The 21,928-nt window shown below is 39.0% G+C and overlaps 1 protein-coding gene across 2 annotated transcripts in view; it reads right to left on the reverse strand.

Annotated features, from left to right (window-relative positions):
• The window catches only part of TLL1 (tolloid like 1), a 237,100-nt gene extending 221,607 nt beyond the window's left edge, over positions 1 to 15,493 (reverse strand). For both annotated transcript variants that reach the window (XM_059923965.1, XM_059923964.1), the window contains exon 1: positions 15,325 to 15,493. In XM_059923965.1, coding sequence (XP_059779948.1) covers positions 15,325 to 15,493 — 169 coding nt within the window. The remainder of the gene's footprint in view (positions 1 to 15,324) is intronic.
• Positions 15,494 to 21,928: the final 6,435 nt, after the last annotated feature.

Consider the following 21,928-nt stretch of genomic DNA (forward strand, 5'->3'; position numbering starts at 1 on the left):
TTTGAGGTTATAACCTCTAAAAGTACATTCAGAGCTACATTTCTATGACTTAATAAGATTTCATTTGAGGTCCTGTAACTGAAAAGGCAATACAGGAAATTTTGAATGAGTAGATGTTAATTGAGGTTAAAATTGTATTATTAAAACTTTGAATAGTCATGTGAGAAGAGGTTAAAGAAGTTATTCTTATTTTAAATAAAAAAGAAAAAACTTTATTAATTTTTTAAAAAAATAAAGATATCAAATGATGGTAGGTTGCTTCTCTATTTTTTCAAAATTAGTAAAACAGATACATTAAATATCAAAAAATGTAGAAACACATTCCCAATCTACCTCACTGGAAAGTTTAAGAAAAGCATAATCCTGCAAGGTTAGAGTAATCAAATTTGCCTAAAGGCAGCAAGTCAGTGCAGATAACTTGTATACTGCTTCATTCAAGCAGTGCATCTTTCCCTTGCAAATCACAATGTCTAGTTTGATTTACACATGGACGTTCTTCCCCTGTGAAATCTGAATCGAATCCTTTCAAGTGAAGGGTATAAAAATGTTTACATTTACAATGAAGTCATCACACAAAATTCATGAAACTTCTGGAGTTCTTGTGCATAGCTATCCTGAAAGGTCAGATAAAACAAATGGTGCCTCGATCGTTATGAAATTACCAATTAACCAAAGTAGACATATGGTATATTCTTATAGAAGATCTATGGTTATATTTAATAAACAATGATAAATGAGTTTTTAAATAAAGCCATTTAATCATCATAATTTTTAAGATCTGGAAGGAAATGTCCTGATGATGTTTAATATTTTAAAGTTCTTTTTAACTTTTAAAGTCCCTTTTAAAGACTGCTGTTTCTGCCAAAATGACAAACTAGGTACTATGGGGCTGAGCTTCCTACATAACTAAAAATGCTAGATAAAATACTTTAAAAAATCTCCTTGAATGTATGACAACATGAGTAAAACATTTTCATGGCTGAGCGAAGGAGGGAATCCAGACAGATAAGCAGAAGACTAAATAAAGCCAGCCCTCAACTGAGGGCATGTGCCAAGCTTGGTTGACATGGCTACTGAATTTTGTTGTCAAGCAGGGCTCAGAGGACAGAAGACACAGTCCAAGGTCCACCCAAGCTTAAAAGTATAATAGAATAACCCCTCAAAAATCTGGGACTCCCAAATTTGGGACTCATAGCACCCCAGGTAACTTCACAAAAACTGATTTTCTGAAAGCTTGAACCTAAGTAGAATGGAGAAAAGCTAATATCCTCTGAAATCTCATAAGCAAAAATCATTCCCAAAGTAGCTTTGCATTATAAATTTATATTACCATGGTAGTCCAATAAACTTAAGCAGAAAATTTAGTTTAAACTTGTCCTGAATTGTTAGTACTCCCAGACACCCAACAGAAACAAAGAGAAACTCTTTCAATACATTAAAAAGAACAAATAATTCCAATCTTCCACAAACTGTTCCAGAGTGTTTATAAGGCAAACATACCTTGACACTAAAACCTAACAAGAACAATAGAAGAAGAAAAGTTTCAGGCCAGTTTAACTACTGAACATAAAACAAAAATTCCAAACTAAATATCAACAAATTGAATACAGGGATATAAAAAGAATGATAGCTTGTGATCAAATTGGGTTCATCTCAGAAATACAAAGTGGGTTAATATTAGTAGATCAATTATTCTAATTTACCACATTAAAAGGTGAAATGAGGATAATTATATCATCTCAGGAAAGGCAGAAATCCTTAATCTGATAAAAGGTATCTATTTTTTAAAAAGACATCAAGTAACATAATTGATAAATAATTGAAAGCATTCTCTTTAAAACTGGGAACAGAGTAAGCTAGGTCTCAGTTATAACTTCTATGTAACACTGGAAGACTATCAGCACATAAGGCAAGATAAATTAAATTAAACTAAAAGCACAGGAATTGTAAATGAAAAAACAAAGCTACACTTTTATTTCAGATGATTTGATTACCTATGTGAAAAATATACAGATAAATTATTAAAATTAATAAGAGACTGGAAAAGATTTTGGATAAAAATTAACTACATTAAAAATCAAATACATTTCTACACAAGAGCAGCAAATGACTTAAAAGAGAAATTTTATAAAATTGTATATCAAAATGTCATCAAAAGTAGAAAATATATGTGAATAAGTCTATCAAAACATGAAGAAAGAAACTTTAGAGATAAAAATATTAAGAGTATTAAAAAAGGCCTAAAAATGTAGATATATACCATGTCCATGGATTAGACTCAATATCATAAAAATAATTCTCTGTAAAGTAACCCATAGATACAATGCAATTCTCATCTAAATCCAAACAGTGGGACATGATGAGTTGATTTCAAAGTTAATACAGAATACAAAAGCCCAGATATAACCAATCTGCTCTTAAAGAACAACAGCAGGCCAAGACCTGCATAACAAACATCAAAAATTTTGTGCAACTCAAAGAGATCCAAACGTACTTGCTTTACAAAACACAAATGCGTTTTTTATCCTGTTTCTTATGTGGCTTATCTGTACCAGTTTCTCACGCCACTCACGTAGGCAGCCACGAAGACATCATCTTGAACTCTTCCTTTTCTTTATATCTCTCGACCTCCACCCCAAGGCCATCCAGTTGTTGACTGGTCTTTTAAATAGAACCCCTCTTTTCTACAACTGCTGACACAGTGCATATGCAAGCACTCATCAACACTTGCCTCTACTCTTACTCCAGCAAGTTTCCCTCCTCCCACTTGCTCCTTACTTCCTACAGCAACTATATCTGACCATCCTTCACATCCTCACTTATCTTTAAAAATATGTGGCTGTTATCAAGCCAATGACCTGCTTCAAAACTTCAGTAAGTCCCCATCCCACTGCCGAAGGGATCAAACTCACACCCCTTAGTTAGGCATTAAAGATCCTTTACATTGCACCTAACAGAATCATTTCTTGCCAAAGCACAAACTCTAACATACCCTGCCCACATTAGATTATTTACCACTTATTGTCCTTTCATAAAAGTCCATGAATCTTCACAACTTCAATTTTTATTTAGTTATTTGATTCTAAAGTTTTACACCACATTTTCTCCAGGAAAAATACTACAAGACTTCAAGATTCAGTTCAAATGCCACCTTCCTTTACAAGCCTTCTCTATTCCAAATATAATTAATGAATTCCTTCCTCTGTGTTACCACAGTATTTTGTTTATTACACATTCATATTGATAATTGAAACACATGTTGCTTTTTTTCTGGCAGATACTGAAATCCTTACTATAAGGGAACACACCTTATTTGTACACCCCAAGCATCTTCCTGAAACATATCAGTTGCAAAATACTGGCTGTGTTAATTTGCATCTGTATGGTGCATCACAGTTTACCAACACCTTGTGCATTTTACCCTTACATGTTTTATGGACTAAGTATCACTACCCCCATGTTACAAATGAGAGAATTTAGGTTCAGAAATGTTCAGTAAGTAGACCAAGATAATGTAATTAAACACAGAAGAGTCAAGACTTACACCTAGGTCTCCTGACACAATATCCAGTGTTCTTTAAACTACATTACCTAGATTCATGCTATTAATTTCTATTGGAGTTCATTCTTTACTATTATAAAAGCTCAAGAATGAAAACTTCCTTTGGTAAAGACTTGGTTGAGAATTGAGACTCTTCATTAAAAAAGTATATACATAAGTTAACTTATGATGAAAAGAGTAGTTCCTTACTAGACAATTCAGTAAACTGGAGGTTTGTGAAGTTGAATTTTATGAAGATAATTAGCATGATGCTCTTGTGCCAAGCAGAAGAATGTTTTCAAGTATAGATATAAGTGATTAATATAATGTGTCTTTTAATATGTCGTGTATTTAGTAAAAATGCTTAGAGCCAGAAAAACTTTCCTGCAATTTCCTTGCCTAAATTTCTTGTTCTTTCCATTATGAATATTGACCTCAAACTTGAAAGAATTGGATTTTTCCCATCCACTGGCCATGTTCTGCTCATCCAACATACAAATCTGACTGAACAACACTCAATTCTGATGCTGATGTGAGACTAACATGCTCTGATAAGCACATATGTGATGTCCACATAACTTGTCACTACTCTGGCAGATTTTTACTGATGGACTGAGGTTGGAAAAGAGCGGTGGGAAATTATGCATAAATTGGTTTCAAGGCCAATTTTGGCAAAGTCAAGTCAAGGAACTGCACAACCTATTGCAGCTGCAACCTGGTGGCTGCCATGATTTGGCTGGAACCATGAGAAACCTCAGGCTTTATCAAGACTGACCACTGAAGAGGTGTAAAATCTTCCCTTTCCTCTGAGTGGACAGTGTGGGTCACTGGCCCTGAGATTTCTTGGTACCACATCAGAAGAGCTCTTGTTCTGATGTCAGAGAAACCAGGATTCTGAAAACTTTGGGACTTGAACAGGCTTAGAGATTTCTAAGTCTCAGAGAATGAGGTAAAGAAAAATCAAGGGACGTCCCCAAGGTTACATGAAAATACAACAGCAGAACCAATAGTAGAAATTACATTTCTTGACTACCACTCCAGGTTGTTTTCCAATTGCCATACCACTACCCACATAGAATTATGTAAAGAAAGAAAAACTTACATTTGCTTTTTGAAATCACGGTAGAATAGTGTAAGTAAAAAAACCTAGATATTCATTTCATCTGTTTTATCATTTGCTTTTGCTTCTCCTAATTTGTAAACAAAGAAAAAGTTAACCACGTACCTTTAAATGCATTTAAGGAAGGGATATATTATGGAGGACAGAGATGTACTCTGGTAGCTAATATGGAAAAATATGACAAAAAGAAGTTGAAAATTTTAAATCAGGGTATTTGAGAAAAGAATAAATGGAAAGCATGATTGCCAATACAGACTACATCCAAATAATTGCTTACATCCTATCCCAGCCTGCTGCCGAGTAACAAAGTCTACAAACTACTGACTTAAAAGTTGTTACACTCTCTACAAAGCTTTATCTCTCATATTTCATGAGTAAAGAAAATTGCAGGAAAAACTTACAAGAATATATATTCTGATTATCATAATTTATAATAGTATCCATTTGCAAATGCTAAATTGAAATAATTTTAGCATACAAATATGTGATTAATAAACATAAAAAACTTTATACATTAACTATCATCTACCTACAAATGGTAAAGTTAAGACTACGCCAGGTAAGGCACTGTATCATTTTTCATACTTCTGTAAGTATGTGTTGTTCAATAAAGGTTTGATGAATTTATGAATATTTGTAGCTTAGAGCCATGTGTAAACTTAGCTCTGTGTAAACATAGGGTTGTGAGTATGTAAGCTCTTCAAGTTAATTCAGATGGCAAATAAAACATGAACCAGAAATTACTGAAAGACTATATAGCCAAGATTCTATTCACACATTAGGCAATATGAATTGAGAATTGTGAATATATTTTGAGTGTATTAGGCATCTGAGCAAATAACCAAGAGAACAACACATAGGAGATATTTCTATTGGTTACCTCTGATATCTTTCCAAACAAAAAGGTCTGTCTGAGGGATTAAACTCAATTTTAAGGTTTAGAGGACTTGAGATATGAATACATTTTTATATATGGCAAGAGAAAATAACTTTATCCCACAAACGTTTTTATAAAGATCATCTTCTTACGTGTAAGCAGTTGCAATTTTTTAAAAAACCCTCTACTTCCTATATATTTATGCTACTATGAATAAAAATTACAGTTTTTACTATGTTCCAGAGTGATTTTCACTTCACATCCATTTAATTCTTATAATAACACCATGAGGGACTTCCCTGGTGGTGCAGTGGTTAAGGATCTACCTGCTAATGCAGGGGACACGGGTTCAAACCCTGGTCCAGGAAGATCCCACATGCTGCAGGACAACTAAGCCCATGCACCACGACTACTGAGACTGCCCTGTAGAGCCCACAAGCCACAGCTACTGAAGCCCACACGCCTAGAGCCCGTGCTCTGCAACAAGAAAAGCCACCGCAATAAGAAGACAGCACACCGCAACAGAGTAGCCCCCACTCGCCGCAACTAGAGAAATCCCGTGCGCAACGATGAAGACCCAACGCAGCCAAAAAAAAATAAATAGATAAATACATTTATATATAAAAAAAACACACCATGAGAATTATAACATCATTCCCATTTTATAGATCAGAAAACTGAAACAAAAAGGTGTTAAATAACTTGTCAAAAGCCACTCACTATGTAAAACTATGTGTAGTTACTATGTGGTGTGTCCAGTATTAGAATTCATATCCATGTCACTCCAAAGCCCAAGATTTTAATAGATGCACTATTCTGGCCTCCCTGAAATCTTTAAAGAAAATGATTTTTGAAGCCATCCCCAAGTTGCAAAAAAGCCCTCATACCAAAAGAAGAAGAAAAAGAAGGAGGAGGAGGAAGGCGAGAGGGAGAGGAAGAAGAAGAAGAGGGAGAAGAAGAAAAAGGAAGAAACATCATGGCAGCACATGGAATCCAGAATTCTGGATTCAAATTCTGATTCTATCATTGGGTAACATAACACATGTTATCATAAAGCACTAAGCTACAGGTACCATGCAATTCAGAAATAAGGGGTATTAAAGGATACTTGTTTATGAAGCATACAGCTTTGTGTATGATGCTCCATTCCACCCTCACATACACGATAAATCTGTTCTTATTATAAACATTTAAATCCTGGGACCCACGGGAGGTATAGCCTATAATCAGAATCTTCTTTCTGCATTTAATTCTTGGTCCCTTGTTCCCCCAGCAAACTGCTCACAATCTCTTTGCACATAGAAACATAATGCAACACAAGGCCCCTGATTTTTAGGTCATTACTTCTGTTACCCATTCCAGGTGGCAAATCCTAATTATTCTTCCACTGATGACTGCCTGCAGGCCACACTCCATGGAGATCCAAATATATATTATTTCTTCTCCTGGGACTAAAAAGTAAATATGAAAGGAAAACCTCCCCTTGTTCTTAGGTTTAGAAAAACTGTTTTACCAGTTTCATTTTTAATCCTTTGTTAGAGAAAAAGTACAAGCAGAAAATCTTCCTCCTAGACAACATGATAATTTGCTAACAGTAGTATGTTTTCTTCTAAGAAATTGTAATATAGTAAATATTACACATAGTATATATTTTGAATGTGCCAGACTTCCTACTCTTAGGAAACCAGACTGGAGTTCCAAGAAGTTTAGTTAACTCTATGAGCCGTCAGAGCTTTCAAATTTTTGACCTGAGGGCTTTTAGACAAGTTGGAAATGAAAAGATAAAGTTATTTAAGTACTTTCTTACAGCATATTTGTTTTCTCAAAGGCATTCACACATCATTTACATACATAATGTACACTGTAAACCACTTTCCTGAACAGCCTGCATTTGAAAGGATGTGCTTCACACTGTTTATGGGCTCATAAGCAGGAGTTCAATGAATACTCAGAGAGCAATCTAAAATGTGAAACAATTTAATGGGTACCACATAAAATGCCAGGGCCTGTGCCAAGAACGAGACACTAATGACTGAATTCTACTCGAATCCAATTCAACCCCCGCCTTAAACAACATGGAAAGCCTGCTGTCACAATTTATATACTTGGGGCAACATACAGCAGTTTCTCCCCTAGACTACTATGCACTCAAATATATCTCTATTAGAATTAGTCGTATTCATTTTCATTTGTCTTACACATAGTTGAGGTATTTCATTTGTGACTCTGCACTTAGGAAATACTCTCTTGAAAGGGAGTAGGGCCTGCCCAATATTCCATACAATTGAAAGTATTGGCCTTACTCTGACAGTACAGTATATGGCTTATAAAATGCAAGAACGTTGAAGGCAAGATGTATCCTCACTAAAGAAAATCACAGTGGATGAATGCACATGGCACAAATACCATCACTTCAATTGCCAGTCTTAATATGTTTGTACTGACTGGAGAGCCAGCAAAGGAGATTCATAAAAAGAGAGACATCACATACTAAACCTGGGGTCAAGTTCTCACTGTTTATCAACTGGGATGGCAGACCAGGCACTGGATCCTTCTGAGTTTCAGTTTCCTCATGTGTCCAAAAGGGTTAACAATAATGTTAATTGATAGGGATATGGTGAAGACACGAGACTTTTTACAATGTAAAAATATGAGCTATGTTACTTTGACATGAGTCATGAAGGCAATTCCTAGATATGTGAGGTATATGGAGTCCAAGGATTTATTCTCTGGAAATTTCTCCATTTGGATCTTTTCTAGTTCTGCATGATGCTCTTCCCTGGGATTTAACTTTCATGCAGTGAGGGATACTTAATAACACAAAAATCTGAGTACAAAACACAAAACCATAAACTTCAACTACTAGGCATTTGGATCAGAAAGATCAGGGCAGAGGAATGGAGCTCCATCCTTTCAGGATAGTCAATTGACTGAACCGAAGCCAAGGTGGTTCCAATGCTGCACAAGGGCTGGGATTATCTTAATAAACACTTCAAATCCACTCATGGAGAAAGAGAACTCCGAACCTGCTGATATCAACCACCAGGGCAGGGGCCATTTGAGGTGCCCCCGTGGCACACAATCCATGTGCTGATATTTAACAAAAGTGAGAAATGTAAGGAATACAAAAACTATTCCACATCTTCCTCCCTCATCACACAAATTAAGTGTCATCAATAGGAAGTTCGTCAACACAGAAGACACTGATAGTAAACACATGGTTTGTGTCTCCACCTCCGTAATGACTCCCTGATTTGTAAAATGGGGCAGTGTGTTAGAAATTGTTGAAATGTCATTTTCAAACATTGAGATGAATGCTTTAGTAGCATATTAATACATAAAATTTGATTTTGTTTTGGGAAAAGTAGTATATTTGGAAACACTTCTGACCATGGTTTCAACTTTTTGGAACTATTATAATTTGAGAAGTTTTTTTTTTTTTTTTTTTTAATATGGTCAATGGCAAATATTTTAGGTTAAACTATAAATGTAAGTTGCAGGAGAAGAGCTGATTAAGACAAACACCTCATTGGTTCACTTTCTGAATTTCAATTAACACCTAATTTACGATACTTCTTAATACAAATGCAGCTTGACAGGATTAGTACACATTTTGTAAGGAGCTGACAAAGCAAGCATTCCATTAGCCAGCCCACAATGTCTCAAAATTTAATAGTCAATATCCCACTTTCAGGGCTGATGTTGTCAAGAACTAAATAAATAAGCAAGGAGCCCCCACTTCTGATTTCTGAGAAAGAACACATTCTATGCAATTTCTTCCATAGCTTTGAGGCTATAAATTATTTTTTTAATGTTCCTCCTCTCGTAGCATTCTTCAATAGATAACTAAAGGAAATAAACCACCGAAGCCACATTGCTAAATCATTCTATTGTATCCAGAGTTGGGGAGAGAACTCTCTACACCTTAATTTAGGAAGGATAAGTCCATGATTAATTCCAGATCTTGGAACATGAAAGAGCTGTAAGAGTCCTCAAAATTCCCCTAGTAGAGGAAATCTCATATCCCCAGGAATCTGGCCAGGCACCTGAGCCCTGGCCTAGCCCAGGCCTCGCTGTGGGCTCAAAATGCTGTGGGCGGGGGCCTTCCTTACAGTTTGGGGGAACAGCAGAGCTCCCTTCCCCCACCTCCCCAGACACCAGATGGTCCCAGCAGGATGTGCAAGGTTGCATTTTAAATGGATTATTTGCCTCTATCTTTTCCAAGCATTGTTAGAAAAGCTTAGGGAAGGTCCTAGTTTTAAACATTTTAAGCAGATGGTGCTAATATACTATTAGAAACAATAGATAACAGTCTAAAAAGAAAAAAAAATTAATGATAGTAAATCACTAGCATCTGATACTATCTACCTGAATTCTAGGAACATTGAAGGGTTAACCCCTGTCCAGTACACTCACTGACTGAGAGGCCTAAAGGATCATTAATGTGACTAATATTCTTAAGGTTTACAAAGAATATAGTGGTAACTACAAACAAGTGAGTCTAAATTTTAAATCAGGGAAAGTTGCTAAGATGTACAAAAATCAGATTCATACATACACAATGGGGGAAGAAAATACGTTTTCTGTAGAAGAAACTATACATGGTATATATTAGACTTTTGTAGAAAAGTGAGCCATCATGAGGGCAAGAGGAAAAGTTGTGGAATTATATATTAACTTTCTCAAAAAGCCTTCACTAGCTCTTACACACTTTTAACTGTTCTGCTGTGGGCTAAGGAGGCCTAAACAGAGAAAAGAGGGCTCAAAGAGCACCTACTTGAAGGGAAACCATAAAGGTTCCATGAATTATTACAGGAACTACCTCACAGAAGGGATGCCAGTTAAATTTTGAATTTGTAAAACACACTACCCTGTTCAGAGACAAAAAGTGGGAAGATCTCAGGAGACTGTGTAAACAAGCAAACAAAAAGGAGCTTTAGAGCCGTCTTAGACTGAGAGGATATATTTAAGAAAAAACAATCTATCTTATTCCTAACTAGTATCAGTAACTGCCATTGGTGGACCCAACAAAATCAATGTAGGCCCTCAGGACAAGGGCTAAAGAATTACTATTGGCTAATGATGAATAGAATTCAACTATACAGAATTCTTATCCATCCCTTTTGCAAAAACTGTATTTTGACCACTTCTGAGTTGGCACTAGAGGCAGGAGGAGAAAAAAAAATCAAGATCTGAGGAATGGCGGTTTCTCTGGTGGCGCAGTGGTTGGGAATCTGCCTGCTAATGCCGGGGACACGGGTTCGAGCCCTGGTCTGGGAAGATCCCCTATGTCGCGGAGCAACTACGCCCATGAGCCACAATTACTGAGCCTGCGCGTCTGGAGCCTGCGCGTCTGGAGCCTGTGCTCCGCAACAAGAGAGGCCGCGATAGTGAGAGGCCCGCGCACCGCGATGAAGAGTGGCCTCTGCTTGCCGCAGCTAGAGAAAGCTCTCGCACAGAAATGAAGACCCAACACAGACAAAAATAAAATAAATAAATAAATAAAATTAAAATTCTAAAAAAAGAAAAAAAATCTGAGGAATGAAAACTAAAACAGAAGAGACTAGCTAAGAGAAGCAGCTCTATGAAATACATTTTTAACATGAGGGTTTGGCAACCTAAAGAGGTGCCAGGCAATAAATATATGTCTGGATATTTAATATTATGATGGAATAAAATAGACATAGGGTTCAACATCAAATTCTAAAATGCCATACCTAGGAGGCTGCCAATGAAGCTAGAAAGTACAACACTGAGAACCAAAAAATGATAAGATCTTACTGAGAGATTATAAATTTATGAAAATTTCCCCAAGAATTAGTATACTAGGACAGTAGGACACTGGTTATAAAGAAAAGCAGAAAGAATAATCCTTTAGGATACCAAAAGCCTATTTCTATATAAACAAGCTTGCATATGCCACTCTAAAGACAGATTTAACCTTGCAAGTCACTGACCTTTAATCATGCTTGGATTTTTTTCAAGAAAAAAAAATCATTTACTCAGAAGATTAAAGGTAGGGAAGACTTTTTTTTCAGAGTTTTCACACTTCTTTAAGAGGATAAAGATACCCTTCCTTATCAGTCTTATCAGCCTCTACTCATCATTCAAAATTCTAATTTATTCAATCTTCCTCTTTAGATATTATATTTCCAATTGTCTGTGCTTTCCTGATACCCCCTTAAATACAAAAAGAGAAAAGAAGGGAGGAAGGGTGGGGGAGGGAGGGAGGGAGGAAGGAATGGGGTAGGGAGTAGGGAGAGAACACAGAGTTGGTTTATCAGGTCTCTGCTTTTCCAGGTAATCTACAGACAAATCTGAGAGATTAATTTGCACACTGAATTTGCCCAGGCTCTTCACAGATATTCACAGATACTCAGATTAACATCTACTGGTACAGTACAACAATGAAACAGTACTCCTCAGTCTCTGTTCTGGAATGACCTCCTGCAGCATCAGCTTCTCAGTATCCCTCAGGACCCTTTTGAACTAGAGAAAGTAAGAGAAATCTGATTGCAAATTCAGATGACTATGTATTGTGCTGACACCTTAATGTGCAAGACAGACATTCCTTTGAATTATCTGCATCTTTGTGTCTGTTTATATATAGAGATGAATTACCTATTTTCTGTCCTAATGGATTTGGCTATACAAATTACATCTGAGGCTGTGCTACACTGACTTATCTACTTCTATTTATATCAAAAATTTCTTTCTAAAGCAAAGTTAAATTAACACAAAATCTTCCTTTCTGTCCTATAGTTTCATGAACTTCAAATCAGAGTTTTGAAAGGCATACAAGTTATCTTGTTTCACAAATATATTAAGGATGGCATAATTTTAACAAGTAATATTTCTCCTTGGGTAACATTTGATCTTGGTTAGAATGAGATGTAGATGAGGGATGAAGATCAATATTAATAGTCTATAGATATGAGAAGGTATTGAGAACTTTCCAGATATCTAACAATGTTAATCCATCCCTGTGATAAACATTAAAAATCAGTTATGATCTCTGTCCTCAAGGACTTTATATTCTCACTGTATTTAGAAAAGATGAAATTATGTTCTTAGTCATTTCATTCATATCAGTTAATGAAAGTAACTACACTTCTATTAGTTTAGACTCAGATAAACCTGGACAAATTTCTGTTGTTTGCATTTCAAGGAAGGCCTCCAAAAGGCCAGCTAAGATTACAGTGTAATTGTTTAATACAAGCAGACTTTGAACAAGGAGACTTGGAATCAAGTTCTGGGTAACGTTAACAAATGGGTTTGACCTCATGGAGCAACTGTTTTCCTATCTGGGTAACGGTAACATTAACAAATTCCACTATTTGGGCTGTGCGTTGAGCTGAAATAATGAACTCAAAGTGCTTTGAAACCATAAAGCTATGCTAGTCACTATGACATCAAGCCACCATATAGTTTCAGGAACCTTAGGACCCCTGTTAGAGAAGGGCATTTTATTCAGTGGGCCATGCCCTCCACTCTGCTCTTGGGGAAGGGCAGATCAAAGGTATCCTGGAGTCTGGAGAGCACCCCCTCTTACTTTCTGGCTATCTTCCACATATCTGTCTTCATCTTTCTTATTTTAGTGACCTTTTTTTGACTCTTGTTTGGGATTTCAATGTACTATTTAATTTTTCCTTGTTATTACTTTTATTTGTCTTATACAGTGCCAAAAAGAGGGACTAAGATTTTGCTATTCTTTAGCCAAGATGGTAAATTAAAGCCTTTCATTTCTCTAAGTTAAAAAAGCAGGGTTGATCATTTAAAAGTGATCTCAGATTTTGGCCATACTTCTCAGTCTTCCACTTGGGCCATTCTTATATTTCTTTCATTACACACATGTACAGGTTTGCCTCTTGTATGCAAAAATTGGGAAGAAATAAGATTAGAATAATAATCCATTCAAATTTGGTTTTATTGCTGTTTTATCCTCAACAGCTCTGTTCAAAAATAAACCAGTAGTAAAGGAAAAATAAAAGTAAATGCTCTTAAGGTTGTTGTTGTTGTTGTTGTTTTTATCTTGCCTGGATGTTTATGTGCTGAGGAAAATAGATATTTATGCTTGAGGTGTGTTTCAATACACATGGTACAACTAAATTGTAAAATTGCAAACACTCTTAAATAGAAAAACACACATGTTCACAGAACCTTCTTCTATACAATTTCTAATGTTAAGATAAGCCTGAAACAACATAACTTCTGAAAATGAATTAGCTAACTTTTGATACTTCTTATAATATGTGCATGTTTGAAGTTAATGATTTTTTAAAGCATAAGCTTTTACTTTAATGTGTATAGAAACCTACATTTATTTTCCTGAAATCAGATCAATGTATAGATAAGCCCTGATTTTCTTATATTTGTAGCTGGCTGAATCTTTCACACAACAGAGCATCAGAATAGGTGTTTTCGTAGACAATCTTTAGAAATAATATACTTCATTTCTACCTCTCCTAAAACAAGAAAACCCTCAATTTTCACCCAGTTGCAAACATTATTCAAAACAAATTTCTCAATAAAAAGTAGGTTTAGGGAGTTGTATACTGAGGTGGCTGCCCAACCACAGCAGAAAGGTGTCTTGTCCTCTAAACTATCAAGGAAGGCCTAGGAAACTTCTGGTGGGATAGACTAAATGTTAAAGGTGATGAGGAAACTTATAAGCAAAATTGAATTAAATCAGAATTCTGAATTCCAGACTGACATATTTCTGCTAAGCTACTCCAAGTTTTGAAGAAGTACACGCAGTAAGAGTGCACCAAGAAAGATCTGATAACGCGAACACATATGCTCCCTGTCACAAACATACCCTCCTTGTCAGAACAATGTGCCATCAAAGGTACAAGTTAACAAGGGAATTTCCAGCATTTTCCTTCATTTGCGTACATCTTTCCTAACTTCAGGCCCAAGAGAGGTCAAAAGAGGTTTACCTAGCTAAGGAAAGGAAGACATCGCATGCAGACCATCCGCACAGAATCAGAGCGGCAAAGCTACTTTGGGGATTTTGCCCTCCCTTCCTCTTGAGATGCGGCAGAACGTGCCTTCTGCTTACAGGCACTCACCTAATCGTCCCCAGCACCCTCGTGATCACTTTCCTCGCAAAGTGAATGGTGGGTCCACCGACCCCAGTTCACCTCGGCCTCAACTTAGTGGAACAGGGCCCGGGGTCAGGGCGTGTGACTCCGACCTCAGGCGGCGGGAGAAGGGCCGGGAGGGGCGTCCCGGTCCCACCGCAGGTCTCAGGGTGCAAACGGGGTGTGGGGGCGAGAAACGAGTTTGAATGGGATGGCAACTTGGAAGTGTTTTTAAGGTTTCTTGAAATGGGCAAATGCTCTGAATCTATTCAGCGGGGGAGCTTTGGAGGACGTCGCCATCCCCTTGTCGCCTGGGACGCACACAGGACCCTGGCCGAGAGGGGGCGAAGGTGTCCCGATGTGAAGTCCGCCCGCCCGAGCGCGGGATCGCGGGCGCCCGGCACCAGGGCGGCGCCGCCGGAGAAGCGCCGGGCCGCGGGCGCTGGACTCAGAGCCCTGGCTGCTGCGTCCGCGGCTCGTCACGCCGCGCCGGGGCGGGGGTGGGGGGTGGGGTGTAGGAACTCCAGGAGGTCCCCAAACTCGGTGACAGAGCTTGGCACTCGGTCCCGCCGGCGCAGAGCTGCGGCAAAGGAGGCGGCGCGGCCCCTCGGGGTGGGGAGGGGGTGGGAAGGAGACAGGTGAGACCCGGCGCCCTCCCAGCGCCAGCCGCGCCCCCGCCGTCTCGCCCCGAGAGGGCACTCACCGGCTTTGCACGGATCCTTGTAGTCCAGCGCCTCCGCCTCTTCCTCTCCGTTGCCACCGAAAGTATAGTCATAGTCGAGGCCGGCGCAGACCCCCAGCTCCGCGCAGAGGACAGCCCCCGTGGCCACCAGCCACGCGAGCATCCCCAGGGAAAGCGTCTCCAGCCCCATCTTCCTCGCGAGGAAGGGCACCGGTGGCTGTCCCCGTGGGAGGCTCCTCGGCGCGGCCGGCGCTCAGGTGTCTGGGGACATGGGGCGCCGTCGGGCCGAGAGAGGGCTGGGCGGCCTGTCCCCCGGCGCGGGCGAGGTGGCGGGCGGGGGCAGGTAGGGAGCGGGTCCGGGCGGGCGCGCGGCCAGGCTGCCTCCCCGCGGCCGTCCTTCCTGCGGCTCAACGGCTCGGCTGCCCCAGGCTCAGGCTCCCAGGTCCCCGGGCTCAGGCCCCGCGCGTGTCCCGCACCCAAGACCCGGCGCCGCCCTGGGAGGACAAGACCCGTCTGCACATCAGCGCGTCTGAGCTGAAAGTGGGGAGCGCGGTCGCGGGTTGGGGGCAGACATTCCTTCGCCGTCAGACCTTAAAAGCCGCAGAAGCAGCACGGCAACTGGCTGCGAGAAGGGCGAAAGTGGGAGGATTTGGGGATGCACTGTTTGCCTTCCCCCCCACCCCCGGCTGTCTTTTTACCCTCTTCCTAACTTAAAAAAAAAAAAAAAAAAAAAAAAAAGAAAAGAAAAGAAAAGAAAAGAAAAAAAAAATCTTCACAGCATCTAACCCAATCACTTGCATCCTGCTTACTTATTCATACAATCAGGGTCAGGATCCGGGCCACAGCCTCCTCTCCGCCTCCTTTCGGTAGCCCTACACGAGCAGACAGACACGAGCGCGCCGAGAATTCCATTTATAATTTACTAAAGATAAAAATGAATATATCATGCACTGCGTCCAGGGACAGCAGTTAATAGATGATGTACGTGCCAACCGAGAGCGCCAGACCGGGGGTGGGCGAGGGATGGTGACAACTCGGCTCAAACCTCTTCTCCCCACCAATACACAAGGAGCTTGCGACTCCCCTTTGCTGCCTTGGCCTCGGTGCAGCCCGGAGGGGAGGAAAAGTGTCTGGGCCTCCGCGACCGAGGTAAGGAAACTGCTTTCAAAGTCCCCCAACCAACAAAGTTGTGCTACGAACTAAGATCCTCAGAACTGCAGTTAAAAAAAAATCCAAAATCCAGTTACAGATTGCAGCAGCAGGAAACGCGAAGACCTCGCCAAGGGCTGCGCTGTGGCTCACGCGGGCTCAGGAAGGGAAGTTGGAAGGAACACTTGGGAAGCAAATTTTCTGTGACAGCTCTGGCGCCCATGCCCAGAGTTGCTCAGTATCCTCTGGCTTCAGTTGTTTTACTTCGGAGGAGAGTGTGTAAAACCTGGCAGCAGGATTAGCGAGGTAAACCACATGTCAGCCTAGCAGACGCAGGACAAACACAGGCTGTGGGAAATTGGGGAGGAAAAAAAATCAGAGGAAATCTCTGCAAAACCCCTGTTGTGAGCAATTCAGAGGTTTCCCTACATCTGCAAGTAGTTTCCAAAATAGGTGAGAGGAATTCTCCTCCCCCAAATTTCCAAAGGACTCATGATTGGGAGCCTTCTCTTTTCCAACTAAATCTTGAACTGTCACTTTAGCAGTGACTTGTAAAAAATATTCTGTTGCCTTTACATCTTAATTTGACTTCTAAATGTCTCCCCCTTTTCTGAGTTACCATCAACATACAGTCTCATCTAGAGGGAAATAGGAAGGCAACCACACGCATGCGCACATACATACATACATACACACATGCACACACACACACACACACACACAAACACACAAACCTTTGACAGGTAGACCCAGTATTGGTTAGGGGATCTGACTAGGTTTTACGTTTGTTAAAGAAAAATTAGAGGCTAAAGTTGAAGAGGTATCAATTATTTCCAACTTAAACTAAGAGTAAAAGGATGAGAGGGCTGGGTAGAACTGACTGATTCCATGTTCCTGGCAAAACTGCGGCTTTCTCAGAAGCCACTAAAGTGATGGAGCCTCCCTTCCATAAATCTCAAACTTCTAACCACAGGTCATAGAAAAGAGAGCAGATCTGGAAAGAACATGTTCAATAAGCAGGTAGAAGTATTTGGTTTTGAAATCTCTTGCTGAGTCATTCTCAAATTCTTTTACCCATCAAAAACATGTTTGCATAATTAATAGTGACGTTCCTCTAGTGCATCCTCTAAATAAGAATATATTTTGTTTAGTCTATTTGAAAGCCCAGGAAATACAGCTTTCTTTTAGAGGATCGTCTTGAGCTGCTGACAGTGTCCCCACTCCCTACCCCCAGACCTTTAAAATGTCCCTTGTTAATTTAAATGACTTGCAAACGTTTCCTTAGGCTATTTTATCATACGTAATTTCGCAAGAGTTTGTACCTAGAGTTTGCCTAAACATCACTTACTTTGCAGTAATAAGTATGTTTCATTCATTTGTCCTGAAAAAAATGTTACAATATAGGGACATCTACCTATTATATTTTCCTTACAGAATTTATCATTGCTCAGTTTTACAATTTTATACATTTGTAACCCAGAGTTAGAATGATTGACATAGTAGAAGCTCAAATCAAAATGTAGAAATGTTTCTTTGTAGCTAAAATACTTGCAGAGAATACTTATTTACATCACAGTATCCTAGGCCTCAAATCCCTGATTTATTTTTAAATATTATTTTAAAATATGTATTAAATCTAAGTTTATCATAATAAAATACTTACTTTTAAGCTTTATTTCTATAGTTGGTACGATTGCAAACAAAAATAGATTTTGCCCTGCCCCTGAAAAATATAAATTTCCAAGAATTTGCAAGAAAACATAAAAAACAATATGCATGTGAGAAAGGAGTTGAGTGTTCCGTCATACGAATATAGCCATAGATATGTGCCCTATGTAAATCCAGTCTCCTTAGAAGATAAAAGAGGAGACTGATTGCTTCAGTAAGACATGCTGAAGGAACCTTGGCTTCTAGCTGGCAGCAGCTGCCTCTGACTACCATTGTCGCTTGCAGCAGAACCGCATCGACCCCAGCAATCCTAGGGAGGAAGCCACCAAAGATAGCTGAAGCAAGAGGTACTCTCTATGCCAATTGGTATATCTTGTTTGCTATCACAGTAATTAAAATAAACTTGCCTTGTAGACAATATCAATTAAAAATATCTATTTTCTAATCTAGTCAATTTGTTATTAGCTAGTAGTGATTGTTTTTTGCTATGAAACCAGGTAATACATGAATATATTCTGCTCATGTTCCTCGTAAAAAGAGATAACTCAGACATATATGGAATAAAATGTGGTTCCCTCTCTCCACTGGTTTCACCCCTGTCAACCTGCTAGCTAAGTAGTGTGCATATATTTTGGCTCCATGAAATTGTCTAATCTGTTGGTTGAAAACAGCAAATATTGGCAATTTTATAAGGTTCAACCTAGTACTTCAAGGCTTTAAAAAATTCTACTCTGTATTAATGTTGTTGTTCTTCTGAATCTATATGCACCTTAGTCAAATATTTTTACGTGAGAAGATGGGTCTCTGGGCCTCAATGGTGTTTACCTCCCACAGTTTCTTTTCTTTTTTTTAAAATCTTACATTCTATGACTTTTTATATCACATTATTTCATGCATCACCACTGCAGGATGTTCCCAACTCTTGATAATTAGAATGATGCTGCGTTCAGTCAAAAATCTGTCCCTTATTTCTGTTTCCTAGTAGCAAGTAGACTGAAGAAGTGAACAGAAGGCAATGTTTGTTTCACAACAAGTGTTACAGAAGGTGTTTGTTTGTTTAGAAAAAGACACACACACCTCCCCAGGAAATGAAGACAAAGAAAAGAGCCTTCCTTCTCTGCAGTGGATTCTGGTCTGAGCAGGGGTTACTGACCTAACAGTCTCTGGTCATTTCTTAGTACTTGCTGATTGGCTGTACTGCCCTTGTTACTAGTTTGCTCTTGCTGTGGAAGACAGAGACACCCTTTGTTTTTATGGCTTTTAGCTACTCCAGACCTTTTAACTCTCCCTTTTGCCCCATTCTCATGAGACCCTCTACAGCACACATAAGCTTTATTTTACCTTCTTTCTTCTAAGACTCTCTCTCAGTCCTGAGCAATTCTACATAACACCTCTTATGTCTAAGTGAGTCCCAAATGCTACTGATGCTACATGAGATCATTTTGGGTAACATAGTGATAAACTTAAAAAAATTTTAAGAGTTACATATGTGTGTGTATGTTAGAAAAAAAATCAACAAATTTGCCATTGTATATGCATGTCTTATAATGATGCTTAGCTTAAAAAACAAGTTAGTTGCTTTATGAAATTAAGTCATCCATATAGGCAGCCCATGAAGGTTAGCTGATGTTTGATAAACACTGATTTAATTCAGTTCCTATGTCCCCCTACCCGATGCTGTCTGTTAGGTAGGGAGACATAGGAACTGAATTCATTGCACCTGTACTGCAGTCTATTCCTTCTCCTACCTGCTTATCACCCATTCTCATTGCCAGTAGCACAATGCAGAAAGACTATGTTTGGGCACAGAGCTGCATGTATTTTCTGTCAGCACTTTTGGTTTGTTCTCTTATTTAAGCATTATTTGCTGTAGAAGTCTCAAGAATGGCTCCACTGACTTATTTGTTCAGAAACCATGTATTATTGCCTAATGGTATCTGGAAACGATTGTATTCTTTATTCAGGCATCAGCTTTGCCAAAGAGAAATGGAGGGAATGGAATGGAGTAAGAAGGGACGGGGCGGGGCGGGGGGATCATCTCATTTCCCACCTGGTGAGACTGATAGGTTTGAGTCCACCATATGTATTCAACTGTATGTATTCAATGTATGTCTGTACTGAATCTTCAGTGCTGTCCCCTGAGCACTGAGCTAGGGAGGTACAAGTGTATCGCTTGGAAGTAGTCTCTCAATCCAAGTTCCAGCTCTCTGCTTAATAGCTTGGTAATTTTGGACCCACTTTTTTAACCTCATGTGCCTTCAGCTTCTTCATCCATAAAACAGGGGTTATCTTATTATTCCATAGTATTTCAGAGTTGTTATAAAGATTAAGTTAGTTAATATATGTGATGTACTTACAGTTCCTACTATAGAGTGCACTTTTGGTATTTGTTTGCTATTATCATCATAAATAAGTTGTAAAAAGTCAAACTATTTCCAGCTCTTCTAAAACACATTATTTGAAAACAGCCTTCTTCTCCTTCACTTTGACCTAAATGGTATAACTCTAAGGCAGAGTGACTTATTCTAGGTTATGCTGGAGAGAAGCAGTGGATAGACTGGTGAAGAACATAGACTTCATTAGCAGAAAACTCAGAGTTCTAAGTCTGACTTTGCCACTGAGGAGCTGTTTGGCCTTGGGCAAGGTCCCTCCCTAGCTCCACTCTCCTGACTTTTGAAGCAAGAATGAAATACCTAATAGGGTTGGACTAAGAATTAAGTAAGATTATAAGTGTAATGTACTTTCTAGTAGGGATAAGCACATTACAAAGGGTGGTTATTATTATTAATTGGCATTTTCCTAGTGATCTATGGGGAAAACCTGTACATTATGATCTTTTCCACTGTCAGACGAGAAATTCAGCACACACACAAACCTGGTTACAAATTAAATAAAGCTAGAACAGTTTTATTTGAAAAATTCCACTGATACAAAACCTATTAAATTGAAATAAAGATTTAGGTGACTTTGCTGGTGTTGCTTATAAATTCCCCAATTTATAGAAGTATATTTACTTCTGTGACTGACATCTAGAATGTTTTTCATCTGGCCATTTTCTGTCCCCTTGATTTAGCTAATATGGTCTTGTGTTCATATTTTCATATTATGAGCAATAGGTAGGTGTTCCAATTTTTCCTACACAATTTCCCTATCAAACAAAATTTGTGCTTCATTTCATTCTACTTTTCTCATGAAGATTAATAAACAGGCCTTGAAGCTTTCCATGAAACATACTATATTCTTTCAATACAATGAGAATAACTTAATTTAAAAATAAAATAATGAAGTAGTACCAGCCTCTTGTGAGAAAGAAATACCTAAACTCCGTAACGCCCATTATCTAGGTTGATCACCTGCAAACATTTTTCTGATCCTCTGCTCTTTTGAAGATAAGGAGTAAGAGTTAGAAGGACTGAGTCATTCATGAACATATTACTGTCAACTTGTAACCTCTGACCCTCCACTGGCTCCTTCAGCTGGCTGTTCTTTGGGGGCCTGCAGTTCTGCTAATCCAGTGGACAAGTGTTGGGCAGTGGGGAACTGCATGTCTAAGAGTGGCCAAGAGCCTCTAACCCCAGTAAGAGCCCATTCTTCCTTTGGCCTCTGGTGAAGCCTCACTTTGCATTGTTCCTTCCTGACTCTACAGATTATATTCTAGACAGAAGTGCCTACTCTGCCTGCATCCAAGTCATTGTTCTCATCTAGACCATGTCTTCCCCATGCATGAATCCCATAAAACACATATTGTGCATGTACATATGTACTAGAGCAAAATAATTTTTTAACTGACAAAAATAGAATTGAGCCT

The sequence above is a fragment of the Balaenoptera ricei genome, chromosome 5 (assembly GCF_028023285.1).
Source record: "Balaenoptera ricei isolate mBalRic1 chromosome 5, mBalRic1.hap2, whole genome shotgun sequence".
In the NCBI taxonomy this organism is placed as follows: domain Eukaryota; kingdom Metazoa; phylum Chordata; class Mammalia; order Artiodactyla; family Balaenopteridae; genus Balaenoptera; species Balaenoptera ricei.